Source organism: Hoplias malabaricus, chromosome 16 (assembly GCF_029633855.1).
Source record: "Hoplias malabaricus isolate fHopMal1 chromosome 16, fHopMal1.hap1, whole genome shotgun sequence".
NCBI classification, from domain to species: domain Eukaryota; kingdom Metazoa; phylum Chordata; class Actinopteri; order Characiformes; family Erythrinidae; genus Hoplias; species Hoplias malabaricus.
Window position 1 is genome coordinate 7,868,167 of NC_089815.1, and position 14,827 is coordinate 7,882,993.

Here is a 14,827-nt window from a genome sequence, read left to right on the forward strand (position 1 = left end):
TGCCAGTTAGACCTCATGTAAATGTATAGCATAAAAACTTGTCTATAGTCTTCATGTTTCTGCTTTTTAAATCATTCAGATTTATCCCTCCCCATTTCATCTGCAGTATGAGTTAAAATAGAGTCCTTAGAACGTGGGCAAATACTGTGTAAATATATCAATGCAGTGTGGCAGCAGAGTACTGTTCAGTTCATCTCAGCCAAACTCAGAGCTGTGAGATTTCAAACATTCAATTCAAAGAGCCCGTTTTTTTCTTTCCCCAGCAGAGAACAATAGACCTTTGGCATACGTTTAATGAAAACATTCATTTCACATCCCTTATCTCATTCACCTATAGGGCAATTTATTAGTCACTACAACAATGTAAAGAAATCATTCTTATCTTTTAAGTGCAGTTCGATTATATCTTGTTATATACCTTTATATACAGTTTGTGCAACATTTCCGATCAGTTACTAAACAAAGTGGAAGGAAAAGGCCACCAAAGGCAGCAGGCAATCTTTTAAAGTGTTGAATGAACATACAGTACACGAACAATTTCTGACAACAAACTCAAACATGAATGTGTTGTAGAAATGCCCTTGATTTCTAATGTTTTACATTTAACAAATAAGGTTTGAGTGATCTCTCTAGTGCTTATCTCTCAACTCACAGTGGTTATGGTGTCACTGAAGGATTGAGATGGAGAGTGGAAATGTACCAACAGCTAGATCAGCTAGTCCAGGGATGTCCAGCTCTGCTCATATAGGGCTTCAACTCCATCAAAATATGCTCAAAATTCACTGATTTGTCTCAGGATTTCTCCAGATTATTAGCACACCCCTGATCTAATCTCATTCAAATAGCTGTTAAATCATACTTTAAAGGCCACAGTTCAGTAAACAGTCCTCTTTCATTATCCTAAATTCCCTCTCTGCTAGGCAAGTATTTCCACCACTATCTCCAATAGGGGGAGCTACTCGCCTGCATTTCTAATGCCTACTGCCTCCTCCTCCTCCTAAGCTCCCATTTAACCTCCTAAACTTGGAGGACGTGTTGCTCAGTGCAAAATCGCATGCAACATTACATATACATCCTTATACCTGCTTTGACATGGAAGACGGCATTGGCTAAAGTGAGGCAGGGTTTCTTCATTAACCTGAGCAGCAATGTCAAGTAATACCAGCACACTGCTGTCCCTGATGCATGCAATCAAATCTAAAAGGCAGCATGCATGTCTATATGCGTATGTATGGCTAGAGTCTTTAGGGAACAGGTGCTGCATTGTCAGTGCTGTTGAGAGCCCAGGACCTCAGACTTCACAGCATCCACCAAGAAGCTGAGTTCATTGCACAGTGTCTCGTATCTGTAGGCCATACGGATCTGAGCCACGTTTGTTCGCCGGATGTCGTTCCCTTCAGGTCCATCTTTCAAATAGTCAGCGCCGAGGAAGTGCTTTTTTTCCTGTAGGAGAAACATTGGGGGCCAAGTTTTTAGCACTTCATGACAGATTACACTTCGATATACGGGCTTTTAAGTGATGATCTGATGCAAAATATTCAGTTTCCCTTTATCCCAAAATCATAAATATATAATCTGTAATTAATAAATAGAAGCTTGAGCTAACAGCTTGCCAAAATCATAATTTGTTTAACTCCACCCAATATTACGTGTGTTTTGGACACTGTATGATATTATTATCTAGAACAGCGATGGGCAAAATAACATACTATAATAGTTTATATTATTCTATAGTTTTCTTTCAGTACGTTAAAAAATATTTCTCACTTTAGTATTAAGTAGTGTCTTTTTTTCTCCAAAACTCTACTACAACCGTCTCTCTGTACCTTGGTTACAACATCACATTTGCTGCTTTCCAAGAATAAAAAACTGAAACAGCAGGATCAAATAAGTCCAGAGTATGACTACTTAGCTAAAGCTGATTAAATCCATGGGGATAAATACAATGATCATTCAAATATTGGCATTCAGGAATATTCATTCAGAAATACCAACAAGTAGTTTGTTGCTGTGCAAAGATATAACATCATCTAAGAACAGCAGCTCTCTCTTTCAAATTTTGAGAAGATTTCATGATGAATGGACCAATAGATATGCTTCAGATTTGCATCTTTTTACACTGATTTTTTTTTCTTCTACAGTTATGATTTTGGAGAGACATTTTTATTCTGGAACATGACGATTTGAAAGATGTAAAATACTGCTTGTACCAGCCCTACTATTGGATAGAATTTCTGTACGTTAAATGTTTTGCCATTAACAAAACTTTAAGACTGGAGAAGTATTACCTGATGAGACATACCACTCTGCAGCACACTGTTCCGGGCGATCTCACACAAGTCACATGTGCTGAGCTTCCACAGCTGGGCTGCAATAGCATACTCTTCCATTAGAGCTTCCTAAAAAAACAACACATGTAACAACACATGGTTGAGCTCCTGCTGAAATGTCCAATTATATGTGACGGTGTCTGTTTCTGACCTTTGTGTAATGGAACTGCATGGGGTCATCGGTTGAGAGGGACACACAAAGGCCCTTGTGCAGAAACTCTCGCAGTGGGTTCTTGGAGTACTCCAGGAACAGACTGTTATTGCTAAGAGGGGACATGGCAATGGGCACCTGGGCTAGGTAATACAGGTACTGCAGCACAGGACTCTGAGAATACACACACACACAGAGATCCATAGGATATTGATGTCTTTGTTATGGTTACTTCTAACCTGCAAACAGTTTTTAGCATAGGGTTAATGTAAATGTGCATTAGCATGGGCCTGCACTGCTTCTCCAAGGCTGCTTTGATCATGCTTTCATCAGGCAATCAAAGGCAGCAGAAACACAGCACCCCTTTAAACGTAATGTAGCTCCACTTCAGCATGATAAGCCAAAGGAGAGTTGAAGCTGGCAGGCACAGGAAGAGAGTGTTTTGAACAGGATATCAGCTGAAGGCTGTCTAATCGCTTCTAGTATTAAGATTACACAGCAAAATAATCCCGGCTGGCGAAAACGATCGTGAAGGGCCTAATTTTACCTTCTTTAGGTTCAGGCCATGAGAGATATTGTCTGCAGTGAGGAACGCTGAGACCAAGTGGGTGATGGAGCCAGCCTCGCCGCAGTGAGGTCGGAACTGGAATGTACTCAGACCCCGTTCCCTGTAGGAATAAACACCATTAATTTATTGTTAATTTACTGTTATGTAAACAGTGATCCTTTCCATCATGTACGTCTGGGTCTCCTGTTTTAAACAATAAGCCTAACACAAAAATACATTTTACTTGACTTAACACAAACTAGATTTAGTGACTGTTAAGCTCACAATTTAAAAATATACATCTGTAAATGCACAAGGCCTTTCTCTAAAGCAAATACAACATTAGAAGCAACAGTGGGTGTGTGTGGGGTGCACATCATTAAAAATAACATAAATAAAGTTCCTATGGTGACTGATAACCTTTACCCTGAAAAGATGACTTAATATCTTTTATTCCCCTTCACAGCGCTGTGTTCATTCCAAGAACCTCAACTGTAATCCAACACATAACTGCTACTGATATGAGGGGGTATTTTTAGAAGGTGTACTGCAGGACTCTCACTCTCTCTCACATCCATGCAATTGGAAACCCATTCAAGCATGTCCTCCAGAGATTATTCAAAGTACTAATACAATAGCTTCTCTTTACTGGAACAATTAAAGCAACCCAGTAGGTCCATTAGTGTGTGTGTGAGCACTGCGGTCAGTTCCCTGTTTTGACAGGTGATGTGTCTGCTTCCATCTAATGGAAATTTCCAGTGTGGTCATGACTGAAGTGCTGATAACTGAAAACACACTTACTTCCTCAGATTGTTGAGCACCATGATGTTGGCGTACATATGGAAGAGGTAGTAACTGTAGGGTGGGTTGTCGCCTGTGGTCCACTGCTCAGGTTTGGGACTCTTATATGAGAACATGTGATCACTATGTTTGGACTCATCATCCACACTGTCAAAGCCTGTCACCTGAAGAAGGAACAGCAGCAGACTTGAGCAAACGGAAGAGTCAATCACATGTGGTTTCAGGCCTGGTGGGATGAATAGCTAAATTATAGTCAAGAACCCAATGACTTGCCAAATTATCTGTGACACACACATGACTTGGCAATGCTGCTACATTAAAAACACAATCACTTGAAACCAATGATGGGAATTGGCCAACATAAAGAAAACTTGAATGTTTTTTTTCTTGGGTGTAGTGTTTAAGGCTACAAGCTGTCTGTGGTCTTAACTCACATATTTCAGAAAGATATGAAGCTCTTTATGATTCCCAGGATTCACTGTGGCTTCAAACAGGGGAAGGAAGATGTTCTCCAGCATCTTGGCAAAGTTGGGAATCAGTTTCCGTGATTTAAAAATGTCACTGCAAAGAAAAAAAAGTTTTTTTGCTCAACGTCTCAAACCCCCAGGTTCAAACTTGTGGAGATTTGGAGTTACTGAACTTGGAGATTTGAGAAAGCATTGCTTACTATATTCGGGGCACCTGGATAATCCAACGCATGTTGGGGGAGTGCACTTTGTGCTGGATAAACCAATGTGAAAGGCTCTCCCACTCTTCAGGGGACCGACCGTAAATAGAAAGACGGGGCTCAGCATGCTGGTATTTACTCTCCTCCAAATCATGAGCAACTTCCTGATAAAACAGAAATGATTTAGTGGACATATAAAAGGTAAATTAGTCAAGAAAATCACATGAAATGGTCTTTATAATGTTAATGAAAACATTTTTTTTTTGCACCTTAATCAAAAGAGCAAAGTACTCTCCCTTGATGTAGTTGTCAGATTTCAGGTAGATTTCTCGCAGTTCACTTGCACCTACTGGATTGTACTTGGAGTTGAACTTGTCAAAACGGTGAAAAGTCTGCCTGCCCTGTGAGAGGTTTATATATATTAAAAAATAATAATAATAAACCAACCCATATAAATAGCACAAAACCTACAGGGAAAAGAATATATCCCATATCGGGAGCCGACAGCATGCACTTACAGCATGGACGTCCAGAGAGTCCACAGTGAGGTCGTAGGGGTCCATATTGAGGTTGTTGAAGACTTGTTTCAGCGTCAGTTTCTGTCCAGCCTTCTCCAGCACCACACGCTCAGCATCTGTATTATAAGAGGTCTGGATGAAGTTAAGCAGATGCTTCTGGTTCATGCAGGCAGCAGCATGAATGTGAGTGTCTACCTGTCAACACACAATAACAAACACATTTTTGTAAACATTCATTATTCATACTGAGAAATATTGATGCATGTTATTATAGTCTTCATTATTCAGAATTAACTCAAATCTAACGTTTTCAAAAGGCAAGACATTTGATGAATTCTTTATAGTAATTTTCATTAAGCTTGTCATTTGTAATTTTAATCTTGTTACTTTTATGCAGCTGATACTTTTTGGCAACATCTGGCAGTTATTTTCAATTTACAAGTGAATATGGTGAAATTATCTCTTAAGAGATGAGTGGAGATAGCAACACTCAGAAAATCGCTTCTGTCAATCACACTTAGGGTCTCCCAGTGTCTGAATTAACCTTGGTATATTTAATAAAGATTACTGGAATTTAGCCTGAAAATTCTAAATGAAGAAATAAAACAATGCAGAAGATTTTTTCTCAACTTGATGAAATATGATGTGATGAAGGGACAAATTCAACATAAATTGACCTCTTGCTCATGCGAACACACAATATGTTTAGAAATCACTGGTACGTTAGTGCTCAAATTGGGTGAAGGCTCATACCTTCCTAACATTATAGAAATCCCGGTGTGGGACACCCTTGAGTTCTTTGAGTTCCGCCATTTCATTAAGCATCTCATGCAGGTAGAACTTTGATCCCAGGAAGTTGAGTCGTCTGTGGCAGTATGTTTTTCTGTATACAGAAGACATTCAAGTCTAAACAAATGAAGTTGTCTTACATTTCATTGTTGTATGTTGAGTTATTCTCGTTTGCTTAAATGCAAACACGCACTCACGTAGGGCCATCAGCGATCATGGCTAATACATGGCTCAGGTCCATGGCAAACGTCTCCAGGTCTGGGTAAGGCAGGCAACGGGGTCTGTTCATGCGGAGAGCCTCAGCGTTGTCATACACGTATATAATCCCATCCTTCATTTTCAACTCATAGCTCAGGTTCTCTGGGATGTTCTCCATGTTGTAGGGATCCATCCCCTTAAGAGGGCATGGACAAAGATCTGTAAGGTGGATGGATGAATACATGGATTGATCAGTCAACAGGATGTTTAAAAGTGGATACAAATTATATATATATATATATATATATATAACACCATAAACCTGAAGTAAACCATAATCTTTTCCAAAGTTAAGTGTATGTTTAAAAAAAAAAAAAAAAACAAACAAAAAAATTCATACCTGGCAATACTTCATCTTCCTCCCTCCACTTAGTATTCTCAGCACTGCGCAGAAACTGGCCAGTGGTGCGGGGGAAGCGATGGTAAGCTAGCTTTGAATATTTCTCCCGGATGAATAAAGCCTTTAGGAGACTTTTAGCTGCCTGTTCATAGTCCTCAACTGTGATCTAAATCAAAGAGACAGGGGACTCTGTTCTTATTCAAATTACAGGCAAAGTAATGTGCAGCACTTATAACAATGCAATTTGATTCACAGATGCCTATTAGTGCATCTATTACATCTACAGGTTATCTACAGGTTCAACTACCAATCCATAAACTTGGAAGATATTTTCAACAATTTTCCACAGGAGTATCAACCAAGAATAAAAACATTTAGGCACACTTTTAATAACAGTAGAGCGTAGGGCTGTTACAGCTCCCAAGTTAAAGTCCTATGAATATATACATTAAAAATAACTTACCTATAAATTTACCTCAAATGACAAGTTTGCAATTTGAATGATTAGTTTTCCTACTCGTTCTCTCTCATGGGCTAAGAAACTCACACACAACTTTTCCATGTAACCCATGACATTAATTATTATTATTCATGTTCCTATAAAAAAATCATCTCCCTCAGTGAAGTATTTTGACATCTTAACACCGCTTAGATTGTTAGGATGTTATTGTTAGCTTAGCCTTTGTCAGGACATTTCTTGGTAATAAAATACATCTGTGGTAGTCCTGGTAGAGTGTGCAAGTGAACCCACCCCAGCACAGTAATCTCCACTGATGGTGACCCTCTGGTACTCAGGGAAATTGTCCGGGATGGAGGGAAATGTTGAGGTGGGGGACAGAAGTGGAGGAGCTGCAGCCCGAGCCCAGTCCACAGTCACAGGGATTTGAAGAGACATGGATTGAGACCGGATCATCTTAAAACTCTTCTTCCTGTACATTCAAGAACAAATATATTTATCTGATGATTACTATGGCTTATTTTTTTTTCCTGTTTTATAATGATCACAGTGCTGGAAATAATTTCATTAAAAGATACTTCTTCACTGCAGTATTACACAGCCTGTTTGATTAAGGCTATCTATAAAATGAGGAGTAAAGAAGATGAAATGTTCACTGAACACAACACCGCACACAGGATTCTGGTGCATCATCTGGGGTTAAACATCAGGAAAAAAAGAACACCAGTTTAGATAAAGAAAACTTTACTTACTTATATTGAAACTAAGTTTGTGTACACTCTGTTTAGTGAAACCCAGGAGTGCACTTTTTTTTGTTGTTATATTAAACATTAACACAAACTTCACTTTATATATTTACCATTTCAGATGTAACATGTTAATATTTAAATATTAGTAAACTAAAGTTTATTGTATATTATAAAATATATGTGCTGATGCTAACCTCTTAGCCGTCTCTTCTGACTGCTGTTCGGCCAGTTCTCGGAGCAGCTCTCTTTCCCTGGCTTCCTGAAGGCCAATGGGGCAATCCTCAGGCACGGTGTACATGGACAGAGCATCTTTATTTTCCTCTTCCTTCAGTGCTGAAGCGTACACTTTCTCAGCCAGTAGACGCACCTCCTCATCCACATCACTCAGGGTGATCTTGGGGAACTGCCGGGGCATGTCTGCACAAAAACAAAAGGGCTGTTAAGTTCCACCCTGAAATACAAGTAAGCAAATTAAATTAAAATCACAATAATAATTTTGATACAAATTCCATAATAGCAACACTGCAGACAATCTGGGACAGACTGAATAAAGTCTAAAGAAAGAATGTACTGTATTATTGTTATAGATATGAAAGCATATACATAATTTCAGCCTTCTGAAAAAGACCAACACATACTATGAACGCTGAAGAATAAAAGATAAACAAAATATCTCTGATACATTTCATTTAAACCTTTACAAAACATTACAGCAGTCTTAAATATAACAAGCAAAAGTTGACTGTGACAAAAACAACCTGTGTTGCAGCTGTTAGTCACCTCTCTCTTGGACAAGCACACTTATGTATAACGTGGCTCCTATCAACATAGCTGTAAATAAAAATCCAGTGCCAGGTGGGTTTCCAGGCCAGACTTTCTGAAGCATTGGTGACTGGACCAATGAACAACAAGTTGCCTACACACTGCTTTAAGACATTTGTATCTCAGTGCCCACAGATCCAATACTGGACTTCTAGCAATAACTGAGATTTTCATTAGTAGTAGCCAAAAGCCAACAGTAGGAGGCAGCTAAATCGGCCGTCCTTTGTGAGGCACAAATGTCAAGGTTTCCATTCCTTGCAGTCCTTTTAAGAAGCTTAAATTCCAGACGGGTTTGTGTGCTCGCTCTCTTGCTTATCACCCAACAGCTGCACACCGTAGAAGCAGCAGAAAAAAAACACTGAACGTAAGAGTATCTTAAGGAGTATAAACATGCAAAGAAAAACAAAACGGTTCCAATAATTAATTAATACAGAAGCAAGCCTACAGCATTTCGGTGATTTGGAATTTACCACATTTTATTTTAAATTACTGCATTATCTTGATCAATAGAACAAATATAGCCATTTTAAACAGCCATACATGGGTTATAGCAATAAAATCAATAATGTTATAATTATGGTAAATCTGAAACTAGAAACTATATCCTACATCTATCTTGCTAGTGTTTAAAGCCAAAACTAAAACTAGTTTCTAAAAACTATCGTAAAACATTATCTAAATCTTTTTCTATTCTATCAATGTCTATCTAGCTTCCATCAGCACCACTGAGAATGATTAGAAATTCACAGAGGAATGTTTCTCAGAAACAGAACACGTTTAATCAAACAGATGCCTTTGAATAGAACTGCTTTATTTTTGCAGATATTTTGACAATATAGAGCCATTTCCATTTAATATGATCAAATACCTGGGTTATGGCTTGTTTGTACTGTACAGTACAGTTTGAAATATTGAATCAGAAATCTAATTAAAGCTCTGGGCTCATATTCATGAAGCTTAGAGTAGTTTTGAAATAGGATTTATTTCTATATGTGCAGCCATAGTAAATAAAATAAGAATCAGGAGTTCTACTTTGAGAAAACTTGTAAACACAGTCTTTATGCTCTAATGTGGGACTGCTTTGTGAATACTACCTTGGTTTTGTCCAGCTCTGATCCTAAAAAGCCTTTATCTAGTACAGTGCAGTTATTTCTTGGATCAAACATCTTGGCTCTAAATAGCCATTAGGTTTAATAGGTGTATTTTAGCAGAGAAATTAACGAAATATGCTGGACTCAAGTTCTAGCCACACAGTACAAATACCTTTGCAAATTTGTGGTTGCAGTTCTTACCTTCAGCCCCTGCTGCTGCCATCGCTATTCCGGCCGTACTCCGAGAACGTACGTGAGTATGTTTGAGTGTTTGTGATGTGGGTTAAATCCAGTGGCGCTCTGAGTCACTGCTTTGTGGCCACAGTGCTTTTGTTTTCTTGACCGTCTCCATCTCTCTCTTCTATTTTAAGAGGCCAACAGAATCACGTCTACAGAGCCACTAATCCTGTGAGCATGTCACAACCGCCTGTCAACAGACTGGAAGCCCACTGCTACTCCATGTAAGCCCCATGTTCTATCACACCCTGCCACACATATACACATAACAACACCCTCCCCCCACCCACACCCATCTTCACTTGCTCACCACAGAGCTCCATATTGTAGCCTCCGAACCCCACTGATTGTTTTTGACTGAAGGGGTCCAGCAAATGCTACCCCATCATTAATCCCAGCTATGACCTTGCACTGGGAGCAGGGCGTAGGGGCTCAAAATAAGTAATCCTGCCGGCCGTTAGTGTAACTGTCATTTCGTGAGCAGGGAACTGTCCCTGTAACAAAACCCTAACGCACTTGGGAAAAGCCACAGTACCCCATGCACTTCCAATTCGTGTACACTTCTGATTTCTGGCCAGACTGAAACTGTAGAACGCTGGTCTGTTTACAGCGGAGAGCATGCGATGATCCTCTGCTCGGCTCATGCAAAAGCCTGGGCTGGCTGTAAACGGTTCATGTGAGATGACAGAGGTTGGAGGGAGGGGTGAGGCTTACCTGATCCGCCTGTTGTTCTCTGAGCTCTTGCGGGTCTTTGTGTTATCTCTGCCTTTTATTATTAACAACCGTCGCATGCACTGCTGGCAGGATCAGCTGTAACAGCTGCTTTTATCTGTTACCTCACCAGGGCTCAAAACTAACCGGGCAACATGCCTGTTGTAGCCCAGCCAGGCATGTTGTGCGGGTTGTAAACTTACAACCCGCACTGAAAGGTGCATAGGTCACCAGGACCAAATATGCATTTTATTTCCTGTTGTTGGAGAGAGGAGAACAAATAGCTTTCCGTAATATCGTAGTGATTGGTTTTTAAATAAGTTGAATTATGAGTTTTTTGAAGACTTAGGTTTCTTGGGGTCATTTCCAAATGGCAAACACCCTTGACAGCTCTCATTTTATGAACTTTGCTTGGCGATATCGACACAATGTATATCAAGCTATATTTCTTCATTTTGCTTGATACATTATAATTACGATCACGAAAAAAAAAATTGCCAAGAACATCCAAATAAAAATCATGACATCACAATCAAACATAAACATCTTGGCTCTGTCAATATTAATATTTTTTAAACAAACTTTAATGTGCAATGATTTGAAGGTGCCCTGTAATTTATGTCAGTCAATGACAGATATAAATAAATAACTGTATACTGAAATAGTGAAAATGTATTTTAAAATCATATCATAGATACTGAAACTGTTTATCTTGCAATACATACTGGTATTGAATAATTCTCCAGCCCTGGCTCAGAGTTGAGACAAAAGGTCATCTCAAAGTAGCCTACGTCATGTACATTTGGTCTGAGGTCACCAAATGCATCAAAGGAAAGATGGAGCTTCTGGGCTTTTTGAAGTCAAGATCAGACATAAAGGATGTCTGATATTGAAAGACATTATGACATAAGCAAAAAAAAACACTACTTCTTAGTGCAGTGGGGAAAAGCATATGGAGAAGTGACCATACAAGCCCACAGAAGCAAGTGACGTGATCTTATATGAATGTAGCACAATTGTAGTCTGCAGAATTGATTTCAGTTAATTTAGAGTAGTATGAGTGATGGAAGATGAATTGGAAAATGGAGATGTAAGATCTGTTGTTGCCATATGAGCAGACTTTAACTAAAACTAATATTTCTGCCCATGACATCCTTGCACGCACCCTTTAAAAAGGCAGTCTACATAGAGCAAGGTCAGACAGCTGTTAACATGATGTCTGACTGAAGTTATAATAAATGTTACTGCTATGGGAAAAACAGAGTAGAAATATGTTAGTTTAGCTTACTTGTTCTAGCAGTTACCTGTATTAATTAAAAATATCTGAATGAACACTTCCAATCTGTCGTTTATGATGCAGCTGTAGCTGTGCAAAACTGACACACCACAGACAGAGCTTCTGCTCTCATTCTCTCATTTCATTGATCAGTAAGAGGTGTGGATCAGATGGCTGGTGGATGGATTTGAGCTTTAGAAAAGAGATTAATGGGATGCTGGAAGGATTTCAATGGTCAAGGCTGAGAACGTTAATGCAGGTCAGTGGGATCAGAGGAGACACCATAGCTTCTGAACAATAGGAACAGTTCAGCTCCTCTTAACAACTGAATGAACACAACTCCTTTCTTTCTGATCCAAGTTATCCCTAGTAGTGATCAAGTGGTCAAGGTTTTATGCAAATTCACTGGTTAAAATTAGTTGTTATAACAGTTTGGATATGTGTTCAACTCTCATGAATCAGTGAGAGTATCTTCATATAAAGGTATAGAGAAACTCACCTTTCCCTAAACAGGGACTAGACAGCTGCTTCACAAGGCGGTTGTCTGCTCTCTTCATTCTCTGTTCTGCCTGACAGAGGTAGGAATAAAAATCTGATTACAATAAGGAACTTCACACAAAGAGCAAAACAGCATTTGCATTAGTGATAACCACCTGTGGCTGAAAGATTAATTGCTTTGATGTCTAAATCAAATTCTGAATAAGAGCAATTTTAAAATGTCAAGAGCTGTGATATTTGTATAGCCTACGATATCAAGCATATTTTAAATGGGACAGTAAGCTTAATTAAAGAGTGAGATTAATCAGAGGCTATCAAACACTGTGTACAGGATAACAATTACAAATAAATATCTGGCACTCCACATTCAACCATCAGAATTAAAGACTGATATTTCTGGTCTCCTTGGTCTTTAAAATTGGCCTGGAGTATTTAATAAAACAGGATTTTTCAGCTATTGTCTCTAAAGCAGTAAGTGAGATTTGGTCAACAGAAAAAAAAGAGCAGAGGGACATTCCTATTTTATCACCTTCAACTCTGAGTTGAAGTTTTCTGGCTAACTCACAAATCCAGCTATGGATCCTTCCCTTGGTTTTGCTGTATTTACTATCCATAATCAGATGGATAGGTGTATGCTGTGTCTGTCACAGAAGGTAGAAAGATTGATGCCTTACTGCCCATGCTCTCTCAAGCGTCAGTAGCTTACAAGGCAGAATTTGAACATGAAGGTACATGTTACCTTGCTTTGGAGACAGCGATATTTTATGATGTTGCCAGGTCACTGATGGCTGACGGCAATCTGGGGGAGTAAGTATAAGTTTTTAAAAAACTGCAAATGGCATATTTACCGCACTTGTAGCTAACTTGGTTCCAAGGACACTTCAGGTGTGTATGTAGAGTGATGAGAAATGATTATTCTTTCATTTTTACTGCTTGTAGCGTGGATCACACTGATGACCTTACTGGCCCAAGTCCACTTGTCTAACCTTTAGGCCACAGCTGCCCCCGTAAAACTAGTACATAGGCTGGGTCCATCACACAGCTTTTACCACTTCTACCTAAACACACTAACACATCTACTTCTACGCTTCTTTCAGAAATCAGGCAAAACGAGGAAGTTTAGAAAATGGGACTTTATACAAACATTTATTTCAGAAATGACTCAGCAGAATCCGCCTCTGTGGACAGGAATTAGGACGTTTTAGACACAAATGTAGCTGTGGCAGCAGTCAGGGTTCACCTTGTCTATAAAACGAATATAAAATGTTTATTAAATATACAAATACAATATAGAAATAAACTAGGAATGAAAACACTTTTAATAATATATGTATATATGTATATGTATATATTCGCCAGGAAAAAAATCATAGCACGAAATACACTTTAAGCATTACAATATTTTCCGTGTTAACTTCAAACGCTTCAGACGTCTGGTTCTATTGACCCTCACTGTCAACAATTCCGCTTGTGTGACTTTCTCCATGACAAAGAGCATTTAGCCGCAAACCAACCAGATGACTTTGTTCGCACTTTAACTGTTTATTTCTGTCAGTATTTTGGGAAGTGACTGGCATTGCTCTTTAAATATAGGCTAGAAATGGCGTAACGTTCGAGCACAGAAGCTGAACCTGAGCCCAGATATTCACCTGCAGAGGAAAATTCCCCGAGGGGAAAATGGAGAAAGATAAACAAATGGAACCTGCAAACCCCCACAATCTGAACCAACGCAATGTCACTTACCACCGGAATATCACTATAAACTCAGCCTCGGCAAAATATAGCATCACCAACGGTGTAATTACAAGACGTTTCAAAGCAGCTAGCCGCGGATTAGCCTCGCGCAGCGCCTTTAAAAGACGCGGCTAACGGACACGACTTTATTAAAGTTGTTTGCTAACGTTAGCTGTTATCGGCTCCTGTTTCTCTCAGGTGAGCCGCAGCTCTAATGTCTGTGGCTCTGAGCATCGTTCAGCAACGACAACCTCTTACAGTAATCATACTCACAGCGGATATTAATTCAAACACCTTTTTTCTCTGTCTTCACACAGTCTGAGGACCATGAGTGTTTCTCTCCCTCAGACAGACGCCGGGACGCCGTTTATTAGAAACGAAGCGATTCTCTGCTTGAGGTCCCGAACAGGTTCATTTGCAGGAAGATTAATGAATGTGAACAATTCTCTACGAACGGTGCGAGGTCTAAAGCTCCCCCGTGTGGAGACTCCCCTCACTGGAGAACACAGAGTAGCCATTTGCGTGGAAGTCCATTGCGTCCAGCTGAAGAACACACAGGCTGCAGAGGTAGGATGGTGCAGTGGCTAACAGCACTGCCTTCCACAAAGCAGCCTGGGCTTCCCACTCTGCCAAGGAACACCACACCATACAAATACCTGGGCAAGACTCCTGATGATGCATTAGCTTACATCTGTAGCATGAGTAAAGGTGTAAGTTAGAGATTTGAATTATAACCATGAAACTAGCTAAGCAGGTAACCACTGCACTAAAGTTAATATTAACTCCCAAAGCAGCTAGCTAGAAAATGAGAAAATATACCTTTCAAACAGCTGACAATGTTTGTTGTTTGT

General features: G+C 39.5%; 1 protein-coding gene across 10 annotated transcripts; it reads right to left on the minus strand.

Moving 5' to 3' along the window:
• Nucleotides 1–182: 182 nt before the first annotated feature.
• Nucleotides 183–14,408, minus strand: ampd3a (adenosine monophosphate deaminase 3a). Of its 10 annotated transcripts, none has more exons than XM_066647711.1 (18): nucleotides 14,250–14,387; nucleotides 13,387–13,487; nucleotides 12,982–13,041; nucleotides 12,244–12,313; nucleotides 7,802–8,024; nucleotides 7,153–7,330; nucleotides 6,402–6,567; nucleotides 6,001–6,220; nucleotides 5,768–5,897; nucleotides 5,015–5,209; nucleotides 4,766–4,897; nucleotides 4,497–4,660; nucleotides 4,264–4,390; nucleotides 3,830–3,993; nucleotides 3,029–3,149; nucleotides 2,482–2,655; nucleotides 2,289–2,399; nucleotides 183–1,443 (listed from the first exon to the last, which is right to left on the minus strand). In XM_066647711.1, exons 4-18 carry the CDS (start codon nucleotides 12,299–12,301, stop codon nucleotides 1,267–1,269), a joined length of 2,340 nt encoding a protein of 779 aa, XP_066503808.1. In that variant the 5' UTR covers nucleotides 12,302–12,313; nucleotides 12,982–13,041; nucleotides 13,387–13,487; nucleotides 14,250–14,387; the 3' UTR covers nucleotides 183–1,266. The 10 variants fall into 10 exon arrangements, with proteins under 10 accessions (XP_066503808.1, XP_066503809.1, XP_066503812.1 ...); XM_066647712.1 differs by lacking the exon at nucleotides 14,250–14,387 and adding an exon at nucleotides 13,986–14,122; XM_066647715.1 differs by lacking the exon at nucleotides 13,387–13,487 and having other exon boundaries at nucleotides 14,271–14,408.
• Nucleotides 14,409–14,827: the final 419 nt, after the last annotated feature.